This window comes from Syngnathus scovelli, chromosome 2 (genome assembly GCF_024217435.2).
Source record: "Syngnathus scovelli strain Florida chromosome 2, RoL_Ssco_1.2, whole genome shotgun sequence".
NCBI classification, from domain to species: Eukaryota; Metazoa; Chordata; class Actinopteri; order Syngnathiformes; family Syngnathidae; genus Syngnathus; species Syngnathus scovelli.
In genome coordinates, this window is record NC_090848.1 from 15,609,202 (window position 1) to 15,623,368 (window position 14,167).

General features: G+C 43.0%; 2 protein-coding genes across 3 annotated transcripts; both read right to left on the reverse strand.

Annotated features, from left to right (window-relative positions):
* Positions 1–3,354: 3,354 nt before the first annotated feature.
* nsun5 (NOP2/Sun RNA methyltransferase 5) lies at positions 3,355–6,291 on the reverse strand. Its single transcript, XM_049752311.2, has 5 exons — positions 5,874–6,291; positions 4,921–5,632; positions 4,485–4,692; positions 3,947–4,111; positions 3,355–3,636 (listed from the first exon to the last, which is right to left on the reverse strand). Exons 1-5 carry the CDS (start codon positions 6,084–6,086, stop codon positions 3,432–3,434), a joined length of 1,503 nt encoding a protein of 500 aa, XP_049608268.1. The 5' UTR covers positions 6,087–6,291; the 3' UTR covers positions 3,355–3,431.
* Positions 6,292–6,919: 628 nt separating this feature from the next.
* Positions 6,920–13,470, reverse strand: mybl2a (v-myb avian myeloblastosis viral oncogene homolog-like 2a). Of its 2 annotated transcripts, none has more exons than XM_049752313.2 (12): positions 13,329–13,470; positions 11,813–11,865; positions 11,558–11,629; positions 11,086–11,175; positions 10,738–10,958; positions 10,521–10,641; positions 10,334–10,387; positions 10,011–10,237; positions 9,173–9,875; positions 8,763–9,005; positions 8,489–8,689; positions 6,920–8,019 (listed from the first exon to the last, which is right to left on the reverse strand). In XM_049752313.2, the coding sequence occupies exons 5-12, from the start codon at positions 10,947–10,949 to the stop codon at positions 7,411–7,413; spliced, it is 2,370 nt and encodes a 789-aa protein (XP_049608270.1). In that variant the 5' UTR covers positions 10,950–10,958; positions 11,086–11,175; positions 11,558–11,629; positions 11,813–11,865; positions 13,329–13,470; the 3' UTR covers positions 6,920–7,410. The 2 variants fall into 2 exon arrangements, with proteins under 2 accessions (XP_049608270.1, XP_049608269.1); XM_049752312.1 differs by having other exon boundaries at positions 11,813–11,906; positions 13,329–13,467.
* Positions 13,471–14,167: the final 697 nt, after the last annotated feature.

The following is a 14,167-nucleotide window of genomic DNA, read 5'->3' on the forward strand; positions in this document are numbered from 1 at the left end:
CGTAACTTTCCTTTCACAAACGAGTTGTGAATCGCATTTCCCGTTCACCAAATGAATGGATCTGTGAGTGAACGAATCAGTGAGCGAGTGATTTGCATTTCCAGTTCATCGCGAGAACGGATCAGTGAGGGAACGAATCCTGACTTTCCCGTTCGCGAACGAGTTAATGGCTGAACTGCCTTCCCGTGCATCAACGGATCAGTCAGTGAACGTGTTGCGTCTCCTGGCGTGAGCTGTGTAAGCCAGAATGTAGATTTACGATTTGCCAAGGAAAGAAAGAACCACTCAGTGAAACACCACTTCTTTTATGCATGTTTTCTCCAAGCTAACGGCTAACTTTATTGCATGAAGGGATGCGCCGTTATGCAACAACGGGGAGATTATGCTTCTCTTTGGGTAATCTTGATTTTATAAAAGTAGTTTTCAGATAACGTGTATGCAGATATACGCCTAAATATTGTTATCCATTATATCTACTGTAATTTCACATTAGATTGCTGGTTTGAAATTTACTTTGAATATTATTATTATTATTTTAATAAACATTAAAACCTGTTAAAACTTGTCTGGTGTTTTATTCCTTGTTTTTATTTTTTGGGCATGAAAACAAAAATCTGACATTTGGTTAACTGCTTTATATGACAATATGTATATGTGTTTTACGTTGTGTAATATATGTTGGTGTCCCCCCAAATAAAGAGCAAGTAGTCAAATACACATTCTTGACACGTACAAAAAATGCATAAAGTTATTAGGTATACTAGGTACAAAATGGTGGTGTACCTAATGGAGTGTCCGTGTGACGTCACAGATCAACCAGCCAATCAGGAGGTGGGGTAAGGGCGGGTGTGGCACTTTTCACTTTCAGTTCAGCTTTGGCCATGATTTTTCCCTAATGAACTGGCCTGTTATTAGGTACACCTGAAAATGGCGGTGTACCTAATGGAGTGTCCGAGTGATGTCACAGATCAACCAGCCAATCAGAAAGTGGGGGTGAGGGCGGGTGTGGCACTTTTCACTTAAACCAGGGGTGTCGACCTCCACTCCTCGAGGGGCTGCGTTCCAATATGTTTTCCAAGTTGCCCTCGTTAAACACACCTGCGTGAAAAGATTTTGTTCATTTCTAGCTCTGCAGGAGCTAAAACTTTTCACGCAGGTGCACTTAACGAGGGAATCACACGGACACTCCATTAGGTACACTGCCATTTTCAAGTGTACCTAATAACAGGCCACTTTATTAGGCAAATATCATGGTCAAAGGTCACAGGTGTCAAGCTCTAGTCCTCAGGGCCGCATTCCAACATGTTTTCCAAGATTCCCTCGTTAAACACACCTGTGTGAAAATATTTTGTTCATTTTCACGTTCTGCAGGAGCTAAAACTTTTCATGCCCCGCACCCTACAATTATGGATTTCACCCGGCCCCCTAGGTAGTGGGCGTGATACATTGGTTTGCTCTGCAAAGTTTGGGGTGGGGACACCTTATGTATTTACACATAAATACTTGCATTTGTTTGCATATGCGTACACAAACAAAGCGAGGTTCCAATTCCAAAAGCACATTTGGGTATATGCTCACAATTGGGATCGAACCAAGGTCTTTCAGTGCAAGAGCCCGTGTCACTAACCAGTCGGCCATTTCTACCTGGTAACGATAGGCCGTCTGTACTCTTTTGTACTAGTGATGTGCATTCCTTTAGAATCAGTTCACTCAAATGATCTGTTGAAACGAATCGTTCACCGAATCGTTCGCTACACTTTCTTATTTATTTATTCTTTTTTTTTTTTTTTTAACCTCGTGTAGTGTACTTATTGAAGTGTCCATGAGGTGTACCTAATCACAGGTCACTTCATTAGAGAAAAAGCTTAAGTGAAAGTGAAAAGTGCCACACCCGCCCTCACCCCCACCTCCTGATTGACTGTTTGATCTGTGACGTCATTCGGACACTCTATTAGGTACACCGCCATTTTCAGGTTCGTTTGCGAAGATTCACGAGTGAGTGACAGACAGCGTTGCTGCTATGCCAGCCAACACACGATATGCCGACATTGATGTTTTAATTTTGTATTTGTTGGATTGTAGTTGATGGTGGTTACTTTAGGAAGTGATTCGTTCACTCTCGTTCACTGAAAGAAATTCGTTATTTTGAACGAATCGTTCACTCACGAGCCAACACTAGCTTTCGATCAATATTTGAAAAACCTGACATACATAACATTTGACATACAATATACGTATACACAATATATATTCTCTTTAATCGTGTTTTTAAACATTTACTTATTTTTGAGTAATTCTAAATAGTAATAATCAATGTTGGTATTTCATTATTCCACACATTTTTTTACCATCAGAATTATTACACCTAAGACTTTCACCCCCAGTTTTCACATTTAATTTTCTTAAGTCTTTGAAATGTTACTATATTTGGTATTGTTTTGTCCATTAGTCTTGCGATGAAGAGCTGATTAAAATAATTTGTCTTTGTCTTGTGCAGTTAAATGTCCTTGCTACATTGAATTCAGCACAACATTATTAGATGTGATGTTTGCAATGACCATTGACCCCGCCACGCCTATAGCCCATCAGGACTTTGGCTAGTCTTGGAAGTGTTGTCAGCTGTGTGTGCGTGCGAATGCACAGTGTATTTCACACACTGTAAGCCGTACATGCAGCTGTCATTCTGCAATCTGCTGTAAGGATGTGCCCATGACAGAAACAGAAACATACACACACATCACACACAACAGCTTCAGGCACTTTACATTATTTTAACCTCCCAGTCACGACTACCCCCTGCAAAATGTGTGCTGTCTGAGGAACCTTGCAACTATGCTGCCCATCAAAGTAATATGGAGGATATTTCATGTTCAGACTGAAATATAGGTCAAAATTAGTGTGTTGCAAATAATGAAGACAGCCTGTGAAATCAAACGAGAAGATGAGGGAGGATGTGTGATGTTAAGAAAGAAGAGAGAGACCACAGCAGAAAGAACAAAGACACGCCACTAAAGTGCAATAATAAAGGTCCAGCCATCTACATTTGTTGTAGCGCCCCCTTCCGTTGATATTACGATTTGCACTGCTATTCCAGTTGTGTTCAAAATAGAGGGGTCTTTTGAATATGAATTGGCTTGGGGCTCTACTAAGCTATTCAAGGACTAAGGTTAGAATTCGTGTTTATTTTCAATCTCTTAGTAGTGTCCAGGCAGTGTGGAAATGGTAATGCCCAGCACCTAATAAGGTAAAGTACTCGAGAACATGGATGGAAATGCCATGTGGTACATTTAATACAACGAAAAATAATAGTTTACTTGGATGCAAAAGGAGCCGCAGGAACTTTAGAAAAGGCACTTGTATCATGTAGACTTTTTAATAAAAATGGAAAAGCATTAGTCATGCAATCCCGTTGTTCACAACATGCTGCCAATTCAGTCTTTTGATTCCGTTATCACACTTTTGCCTTTCTTCTTCCGCTTCCTCCTTCTCTTTTTGGTCATCTTCTCACCTAGCTTGCCATCTTCAGAGGTCATTGCTTTGTCCTCGCACTCTGAAGGTTCAGACTGGTTGGGACTGGGAGCGGCTTCAGGGGTCTTCTCACAGGCAGGCAGGCAGGTCACCGTCATCTCGGGATGCCTATATTGCGCAAACACATTAAGACTGGAAGCGGTTTATTTTTCTCCCATAATGTGCATTAAAAGTACTTTCATCACTGCCATTAACCTAACTCAAGTTCAAAGTTAGCCTATTGTTAACATACAATAGGAAACACTATTGACCAATGTAATATTTTCAATTGAAATCTTATTTTGGGAACCTTTTGCAATGTTGTTAGCAGGGTCTTTTGTTCGCCCTGATAAATTAGTCCAAATAAATAATAATTCAGAGTGAAAAATCAAATGGATACATCTGTCTTCTCAGTTTTCTCAAATGCAGCATTGTCTACCTTGTCTGTAGCGTTAGCTGTGGCATCAGATTCTCAGCTTCATTGCAACGCTCCAGCAGAGCCACAAAGAATCCATGCGTGCGCATCCCGTTGACGCTTGCCCGGAGACACTGAGATAGGGGTGGCAGGCCTCGTTCGGGCCAGTCAGGCAGCAGTGGCACCAGCCTGCGGGTACGCAAAACACAAGCTGGTAAGGTGTTTTAAACCGACCATTGCTAGCTGGAATGAAGTTATTCCTAGCATTGTGATCTGAAATGTACTGCATGGTGTCTGTAGACTAGAAATCATGTTAAGATGAGTGACAGTTACCAATGGTAGCTAATTTGTGTTTAAATACAATAAAGTGAATCGTTTCTTAGCAGAGTTCGAAATGTGTCTGTTCTCAAAATCAGTAAGAGAGACCCAGTCTGTTTCTTTGATTAACCGATAACTCGATCCAAGAGTCACTAAGAAAATCAATTCAAAACTGATTCGCAACATCCCTAACATGGAATTTTGGAAGCGTCACTGACTGGTGAACTGGGCTGAAAGGGGGCACCTGAAGCCGGGGTTCTGTTGAAGACAGGCCGTTACGACCTCCTCGTTCTCCTGGCTGTGGACAGAGCAAGTGGAGTAGATTAGGCGCTTCAGCCGGGGGAACCGGAGTCCGTGGTTCAGGCAGCGCAGCTGGAAGGAGGCCAGCGAAGCCAGACGAGATGCGTCCTTTTGAGGATCGGCAGTCGTGCGGTCCTGGAGACACACCATGCCTGAAACAAACATGGACACACTGACTGAATAGAAAATATACAGTGGATAGAAACCAGCTCGTTTTTTGATATACAAAAAGGGACACCAAGGACAATAATAATCTTTTCCACTGAACCTGTAAAACTGAATTTAGAAAATTAAACCTTCTAGAAAATGGAAGTAAAAATAAAATGTAAATTGAGACAAGCTCCTCAGTATTTCAATATAAGAGCGGCAAAACATTCTACCTGAACCGCTGCAAGAGGGATCGAGCAGGATGTATTCCACGCCCCCGTACAACTTGCTTTCCGGGTCCACCTTGAGGAAGTCCTGATTGGCCAGCTGATGACAAGTGACGCCGGCTCGCAGCATGAGGGTGGACATGGTGGCCAGACGCTTGGCATCCAAATCAAAGGCAAACAGCCGGCCTCTGTTCTTCATGATGGCGGCCAGGTGGCTGCTTTTATTCCCCGGGGCAGCACAGGCATCAATGACGTGGCTCCCAGGCGGTGGATTGAGTAGAAAGGCGGGGAGGCAGCTGGCTTTATCCTGAAGAATAATGTGGCCGGCCTTGTACAGGAAGTGGTCGTGGAAGTCCGTTTTAGGCGGGAAGACCAGCACCTCTGGCAGGTGAAGGTCCTTCACAAACTCCCTTGCCGTGAGGCTCAAGTCATCCAACTTGGAGGCCTCCCCCTTGTAGGTGAAGCCCTCCCGCTTGAGGTAGTCCACAGTGTCCTCCATCGTGGTCTTTAGGACATTGACACGCGCATACCTGGGCAACTGGTCACCAACGGGATCCTTGATGTTACTGGCGAGGAGGTCTTCATTCCTGCTGACCTTTCGCTTGACTTTCATGAGGGCCAGCTCTGTCTGCAGCCTGGAGCGATGCTTCATCAACAATGCCTTCCAGGAGCCGCCGCACTTGAGGCCTTGGCCCATGAGCAGGTCGAAGACTAGAACCTGTGGTGAAAAATAGAAATCATTTTGAGATACAAAATCTTCCGTATTTTCGCGGAGAAAAACATACCTGATTAAAACTAACAAACCCGCTCTAAAAACGAATTAAAACTAACTAAATGTAAATAAAACTCAAAACAAAATAAAAATGACGTAAAATTAAAATTCCAAAATTCTAACCCTGCCCGGAACACACTGAAATAGGTTTTTACGACAGCAAATATAGAACATTTCCATTCCACACCTTGGCCAGGGGCATCTTCAACTTGGTATATTTCAGCAGCTTGGTGGACGCGATGATGTCCTCCAAGATGGACGAGAATTTCTGGGTCTGGCAGACGAGAGCGAAGAGCTGCTTGATGTTGGCGAATTTACTTTCATACACCAGCGTTTTGAGAGCACCCTGTTGCTTGTCCACCTTGTCCAGGATCTCAGCGGCTTTCGTGTACAGCGCCATGGCAAAGAGAACCGTTCACGAGCTAGCGGTGAAAACTAAAAGGCATTTGAAACGTCCTTGCGTAACGTTACTGTTCTTATTCAGGCTCTCTGTGAACAAAAATAATGTGAAGATGGGCGAAATATAGAGAACGAGAGAACACGCGTGTAAGAACTGGTTGCCATCACCTCGGAAGTGAACCAAACTTCTGACGTCATCATTACGCGCAGACAAGTGTCAAAATAACATGCGCTGACTGGTGCCCAAGTAGCTCTTTCAAAAAGCTGCTGAGGCAGAAAGTTTCCTATTTTTAATTTTTGTAACGTGTTTATACACTCCTTGTAGTCCAGTGCAGTGTTCCTGAAAGTGAAAACGATATTAATCTATTTTTTATATTTATTTGGCAATTTTAACAGAGTACTTGCTTTTATGTTACCGTATTTCCCCTTGTTTATTGCTGACAAAGTTTTGGAGAGGTTTATTATATAATCTAAATTCTGGCGATTTTAACACCACTTTGCAAACGTTGGCTTAAATTTTTAAGCTATCAAGCATACTTGATGAGAAAAGAAACACATTTACCTGGATTGAAGCCACAAAATCGTCAGACACATTTGCATCAGCAAATATAATCTTTCAAATGAGGCTTCTCTTTTGGGTGGTTGTAGCAAATTTCAAGTTTCCTCCAGTTCAGCACCACAATGTAATACTGCCTTTGCAGTTACCAGCGTCACCCAATCTTGTGCAACGATCAAATAACAGTTGTTACGATGTCTGTGGTTTTAGAGCCAGAAGCGTCTTAAAATTAGATGACAACAATGTAATTAATAGTTTGCCTTAATTATTATGAATGATTTATATTGACATAAGCTTTTATTATGGGCAGTAAACACTGGATCAATCTTCTATTTACAAAAATGTCAATAGCACATGTACTCATAAGGGTTGCTTGTGAGCTGGAGCCAATCAAACTGACCTTGTGCCAGAGGACGTGTGCCACCGATCTGGTTGACACCCAATTGCAGGGCACATATACTAGACAAACAGCAATTTAAAGTCACGTTCAATTAAATGAACATTTCAGAGTCTTCAAGCATGCTTGTATTTTGGAACGTGGCAGAGAGTAAAGCCAACCAATAACAAGCAGAATTGCAAACAGTAAGAGCCAAACTGTAAAACTCTGAATTGTGAGGCAGATGTGCTAACCATTCTTTTCTTTACTGCAAAGAAAAAACTCAAGTGGCTATTTGAATTGACAATTGCAATTTTTTTATAACTAATGTTAAAAAAAAGATGATTTGCATAGCAGGCGCTATCAGCATATACATTACACAGAATCACCCAATCACTTGGTCGCTCTGTGTTTAGTGACCCCACTGGACTTTTTGCCAGTCTTTGTCTTCAAAGAGTTTTTGTAAAGAAGGAGTCTCTCTGTGGTGTGAGGTGGCATGCGGTTCCGTTTGGCCCGTACGATACAAGCTGCCATCGGGCAAAGCCTGTCGAAGCCCCCTGAGGTAGCGGGTACCGCCAGAAGTCGCTTAGCAATGCCTTGCAGTTGTGGGAAGCGAGTGGCAGATTTCCAGTAGAGCAAACTGGAGCCGTTTTCCCACAGTGGCTCAGACAGGTACACGTCAAGTTCTGAGGTCACGGTCTTTGATGGAAGCTGGGGGAGGCTGTTATCTGCTTTGCGCTTGATGCCGACGACATTAATGGAGTCACGGTTGTCGTCCGAGCTCCCCCCAATGGCCTCCTTCAGGCTGACGGCCGCCGTTTCCTCACTGCTGTCCGGCGGCTGGTCTCCTTTCTCATTTTTCTGGTGTTCCTCCGCCGTCGAAGTCAGATCAGTTGCGCCTGCCTGGCTCCCCAGTGCCGCCTCCGCAATGACACGAGCCTCATATTTTGTTGGAGGTGTTAGGAAACCTGTCTGGTCTTCAAGGTGGTCATCAGTGAATGTCTGATCAAGACAAGTGAGAATTTCAATTTAGTGTGAAAATCATAATAGAGCATTGTTTCCACCAATCACAAAACACATTCACATTCCTCTAGGGTTCCACTGTCAACAATTCCAGCTCGGAGTGTGAAGTTACCTTATACATTTGCATTGGGCTTGCCTCAAGTGAGACGTCACATACATTCAGTGATGTAGTGGTAAAGGAATTATGAAGGGAAATAGTAACTACTGACACAAAATTTAAAAAACTGCGTACAAAACTGCTTTTATACTCAAGGGCCACATTAGAGTTTTAAAAAGCGACAGACAGACGACGTTGTTTGCAGGCCTGTCCATCAAAGAAGCTCTCCAAACACTTTTTTTCATTAAATCAGCAAAACATATTTTTTGTTCAGTATCTCTGCAGCATGGTAGCAAATGGCCCATGGACCGGTACCAGTCAACTATCTGGTGGTTAGAGTACATGGCGTACCTTCAGTTTGTTTCTCGGGTCTAACAGAGCAGCCATTATCACGTCTTCCTGGTGAATGAGGGACTGGAAGTGAGTATGGAGGCCCGTGCGCAGGGCCTTTTTGAAGTGGGTGTAGTTGGTGCTACAGCCTTCCAATGTCTTATCGAGGCTAACCAGAGAGGTCAGGACATACGAGATGGCCACTGCATTTCCTAACAAGACCTAAAGACGAGAGCAGACAAAAAATGACACTCTCACATTGCCTTCTAGCATATAACTTCAGATCATTCCATACCTGCAGGGCTTCCTGGAAGGGCTCCAGGAGAGCCAGGATATCGAGCACTTGCTCCCTCTTGACCATGATCAGAGGCGGGGCGCTGGCCGTGTCACTGGCCTCGCTACGAGCTTGCGCCAGGACGGTGAGGATGCCGTTCCAAGCCGACTCCTGCACCATTCGGCGGAGGGACACCATCATGGAGTTCCAGCGACAGTGGTTGGATGGCGGACACAAAGACACACTACACTCCTTTAACAAAACCTTCACCAGGACACAGAGAGGCGACAACATGATTTGGTTGTGGACCAGCCAACCATTTGTAATCCAAGCAATTAACTTTAACTATCCAGACTATCAAGGCAACTGGAATTATAAGTAAGAAGACATAATGTGAAAATGGTTCATAGCATGCACATCCATTTTCATACCTCACTCCAGTACGTGCTGCCCCTGAAGAACGCCACGACATTGTGGACATGTGAGAGGAGGTTTTCCACCACCCTGGAGTTCTTCAATGCCTCACTGATCACCAGCTGTAGCGTTTTTGCCACACAAGTGATTTTGGTCCCAATCTTGACCTCTGAAAATGGGGACTCCGATTCGGGCATCCGGTCTGACAGAAAGGCCACAACCTCATCTCCGTCGGGCTCCCCACGGTTCGACGGGCACATGATCTTGTAGTCGCAGAAGACACTATTTGCAGCCAGCACTTCTTTGGCGTGGTTGACGAGGACGTAGCCGATGCTCTGCGGAAAGACGCCGTAGCCCAGCAGCACGCCCTCCAGCTCCTTGGCTACTGCGCCGCTCAGGTCTGTGCGGCTCACGTGCCGGAAGGCCACGGTCGGCCGGCGGATCTGCCACGCCTCACTGATGAAGTGGAGCTGCACGATGACGACGGACTCATCCATCGAATCGGCCTGCGCGCCCGCCCAGAGGTCACAGGTCACATGAATAACACCCTGTCCATCTTTAGCTTTGCACAGGCAGGCCTTTAAGTCACGGATGAGCTGAGGTCTGACGGTTCTCTCCACGTCGTCGTAAAGCTGCAAGCTGACGGCGCGCTGGGACAGCTTGTGGTATTCGGGGCCGATGGTGCCCATGAAGGAGCGGAAACCTGATCCCTCCACAAAACTGGGAGGGATAATGAAATGATGTACAATTTTAAGCACACTGCTTGGAACATAATGTCAAGAGACTTTCTGTCAGTCCCCCTAAGCAATCAGAGACATAATAACGCATCTCAAGTGGGCATCATTCAAAATCTACCTGAGCGGCAGCATGTCCTCAGCAATCATCCTCAATGCAGCGTCAACTAACTTTTTCTGATCCACCGCCTCTGCTGCTGCGGGTGCTGTGGCTGTCACACCACTGGAGCTGGGTTGGGTGGGTAATGGGGCACTCTTTGGAGACCTGATTCTTTTTGATGCGACAACGTCCCCGGGTGCAGTGGATTTCTTCTGGGCGATTTTGCGCATTTCTTTCTTATCTTTGACCTACAGCAGTAAAGAAGGTAAAAGAAGGAGTCTCGCAAGACATGTATTTAAGCACCTTTTCAGGATCTGATACTGTAGAAGTAACATGGAGCTTACCACTTCGGGAGTTACTGGCATGGTGTCCAGTAGCGTGTCACACTTGAACTTCACCTGCAAAATATAATTGATGCAATTGTATCATAATCTCCTAACATAAGAATAGGCCATGTTTGATTGAGAAAAAATCCTGACCAACAACAATATGCGGACACGAGCATTTCAAAAAGCCATTCTCTTGTCATACCCTTCCTTCCACAAACTGCTGAATATCGACGGAGATGGTCTCTGAGTTATTTTTGAGCTGGCCCAATTCAGCTTCCGATTTGAGCGTGTTGTTCCAGTGGCTCCTCACCGCGTACTCTGTCCTGCAAACACACACAAACATCACACACATCACTGGATGTTCCAGTGCTAATGCCCGAACGACTTTAAGTGGCCCGACGTTCAATAAAGCATCCTACCTTCCAGGAAGCAACTTGGCAATCTCAGCCCAGCGGTTGCCAAAGACGGACTGGGCTTTGTAAATGATGAGATCCTCCTCGTGGGTCCAGTTGGACTTCTTTAACGTGGGCTCCAAGTGAGTCAGCCAACGCTCACGACACTGATTCTCCATCCGCCCGTTCAGCTGCTTGCAAATCATACTCCAGCGATTGGTGCCAAACCTGCCCACCATCTCTTTGATCTGCTCAAGGGGAAAAAAAAGCACAATTGTTTGATTATGAAAAGATGATGTAAAATCTGAAAAACCACACTGGCCGTCTACCATAATTCCGAAAATGTTTTATTGTATGAGAGTTGAAATTTGTCACCTTTTCGTCTTCCTCTTTGGACCAGCATTCTGCTACCACATTTCCAATCAGACTTTTCCAGCGTTGCAAACACTGTAATTCTGTCTTGCCCTGTCAAGTCACGGGACAAAATAGATAATTTCTTACATATCTAAGCTTTTGTGGCCCGGAACTGATACTGACTCCATCTATAAGTAATCACGATATAATACAACAATTTTCAATTATAAGCTCACATTTAGTATATTCATACTGTAATATATACCCCTTTACAAAAATATTACTTTTATATAGTTTTTACTTTTAGGGGAACAGCACAAAATACCAAATATATGAGACACACTATAACAAAACACCACATGAGTATCAAGTAAAATTTGATGTAAAAAGCTAGAATGTGTTGATGTATGTAGTGGAGAGACGCAATGCCATATGGGCCCAGGACAACTATTAATTGTTCCATAGCTGAAATCTTCTTGTAACAGATTCTTACCGGTAACAGAGTAGCAACAGTTTTCCAGTTCTGTTCTCCAAAATTCTGGACAAGGATTTTCAGGTTTTCATCCTACACATTAGAGATGATTAGGTGAGAGACGTGGTTTTTCATGTAACAGTTTTCTAATAGAGGGGAAAATAGCTCATAATATTGTACACCAATTCACTTCATTCAAGCAGTACAGCATATGTATATCTATCTATGTATATGCAGAGATTGGTGATGCCCGCGCCTACTCGAATAACAACTAACCTCTTCCAGAGTCCATCTTACTTTGGGGCCAAGCTTGTCCACAGAGCTCGAGTCTGTGTCAAAACACAGAGCAACATCAGCCTTTTCTGCCATACTGTAAATACACATTGACAATGAGCTGAAACACTGGGGAGAAAGTACACAGCTTGCACAATGTAAACATCAAATATGTAAAATACATAGAGCAGTGGTTCTTAACCTGGGTTCAATCGAACCCTAGGGGTTCAGTGAGTCGTCTCAGGGGTTCGCCAGAGCCTCCACCGCGGAGGTCCGAAAACACCCGATTTATCGTGTAAATTCGTGATGACGCATATCTGAACTGGTCTTGCAAAGGCAACAGCAGATGTCAAATTGACTTGCAGGTATGTAATTTGTTTTGACTTCATGCATTGTGTTGGTTTTGTACTTTGAACGGCTTACTTTGTGCACCAGCATTGATGTCTTGAATTTGAAAACAATAATTTCATTTTTCACTAAAGAGGGGTTCGGTGAATGCACATATGAAACTGGTGGGGTTCGGTACCTCCAAAAAGGACCACTGGTATAGAAGGAACGCGAAAAGGTGGCTTTCAGCTTGTCTTCATTCCACCCTCAACGTAGAACAAAGAAGCAATATGGCCTTGTAAGAAAATATTTTCCCACCGAATTAAATGTTTTCTTAAAAAATTTTTTTGCTAATTTTTGTGGTTAGATTTATTTAAGTTTTTACCTCAAGCCCAAATTCTCAGATACTACATATATTTTTCTTTTTTAAAAAAAATAAACAAATAGATAAAAAATAAATATTTTTCTCTTCCAGTTTGTCAAAACATACAAAAAAATGCAAATACAATGCTTACTGAATTAACGTTGAAATGGTCAACAATTTCACAGTATAATGAGCTTGTCTAAATTTCCTGTAACACTGTCTGTTGTGACGACGTTGTTACTACAAGCGTTGCATATCAGACAGTGGAGACACACTTGACTAGAAAAAATGTGGTCGGTTGATTATGGCATGAATTTGAGACATAGGGTGTTTCCATTCACCTGTCATAAGAGACCCACATTGAGTGCAAACATTTGAGCAAATTGAAACGAGATCAGTCAAACTTTGCTATTTATTACTATTTTGTTTGATTGTGTGCTGGAGATTCCGTGTGCCTTGGCTTTAAAAGAACTGGCCAAGACGGCAGTTTTATAAAGGCAACATGTTGTAGCTGACCAAGGACCATGGTTATGTTGTTTACACATTTGCAAAGAGATGATACGAGTCCGCATTCTATTCACCAATTAGGATGCAAATAAAGCCGTAATTTCTCTATGTTTATAACATCATTCACATAGTGCTCGACTCAGGTGTAGAGGACATTTTGATGCAGTTCAATGCACGTGTACCTCTCCACGACGGCTAGCTAACGTTAGCTCCATTAAATGAGCTGATAATAGCAGACGCAAAACAAACGAATAAGCGTGAATCAAAACGAGAACATTAAGCTCACGTAGACCGTTCATATGTTATAGGAACAATGCTCACGTTATTTGTCCGAATGGGTAAATAACTCCAGCCAGGTGCCAACTAGGAAGCTAGCATGTTCACACGAACGCATGAGTGATTCCACTGCTAAATGCTAATTATGCTCACAATAAAGTGTAGCGCCACCTGTGGCCAAAACCGCAAATGCAACACTGGAAACGTGACGTTTAATTATCCTCTTCACTCCGATATGAACAGAAAAGTCAATAAGCGAAAAAGAGAGGTTAAACTAACACCTGACTATTCTCAAACGTCATTTTGAAGACTTTTGGGATCTCTTAAAACCTCTCGATCCTGTACAATCATGTCGGAATCCGTCAGATTTGATTGCAGCGACGCGTTCGTTTCTTCAGTACACATTTTCACATTTTCTTCAGTTGGCAACAATTGCTATGAAAACACAGTTCACGATAATAAAATAAGAAATAAAATAAATAATAATAAAATAAATTTGCTGGGTGGCAAAAGTTAGAATAAATTTGTGTATCCACCTGAAGCAATCCATACAATAGAAGCCATGGCCTCCTGTACAAAATATCAGCTTTGTGTTAAACTGTGAATAAATTGAAATAAGATCATCATTTTAATATTTCAAAATTTGTTTGATATATTTGATAATTTAACCAGGGAGAGTGAGTGTGAGAGAGCTTTCGTCACAGTGGCTTGATTATTATAATCGTGTTTGGACAAAATTAAAACAGCAAATAAATTTCAATTTATTCAAGACAATAGCATAGAGTTAAGGAATAATAGAAGTCAAAGACGTTTGTTCATTCCATCTCAAATGTAACTTAGCACTAATTGTTTACTTGTTCAAACCCACCTGTATGTTGTTTTAG

Bases quoted from the DNA above. Each gene is read 5' to 3' on its own strand.
- mybl2a (XM_049752312.1), bottom strand. From the start codon at position 11,905: ATGGCAGAAAAGGCTGATGTTGCTCTGTGTTTTGACACAGACTCGAGC. The intron at 11,176-11,557 runs GTAAGAATCTGT...GTGACTTGACAG, and splicing joins CTGTTGCTACTCTGTTACCG to GGCAAGACAGAATTACAGTG. The intron at 9,006-9,172 runs GTATGAAAATGG...GTCCTGGTGAAG, and splicing joins GCAGCACGTACTGGAGTGAG to GTTTTGTTAAAGGAGTGTAG.
- nsun5 (XM_049752311.2), bottom strand. From the start codon at position 6,086: ATGGCGCTGTACACGAAAGCCGCTGAGATCCTGGACAAGGTGGACAAG. The intron at 4,693-4,920 runs GTAGAATGTTTT...TGTTTGTTTCAG, and splicing joins TCCCTCTTGCAGCGGTTCAG to GCATGGTGTGTCTCCAGGAC. The intron at 3,637-3,946 runs GTAGACAATGCT...TGCGCAATATAG, and splicing joins CAGCTAACGCTACAGACAAG to GCATCCCGAGATGACGGTGA.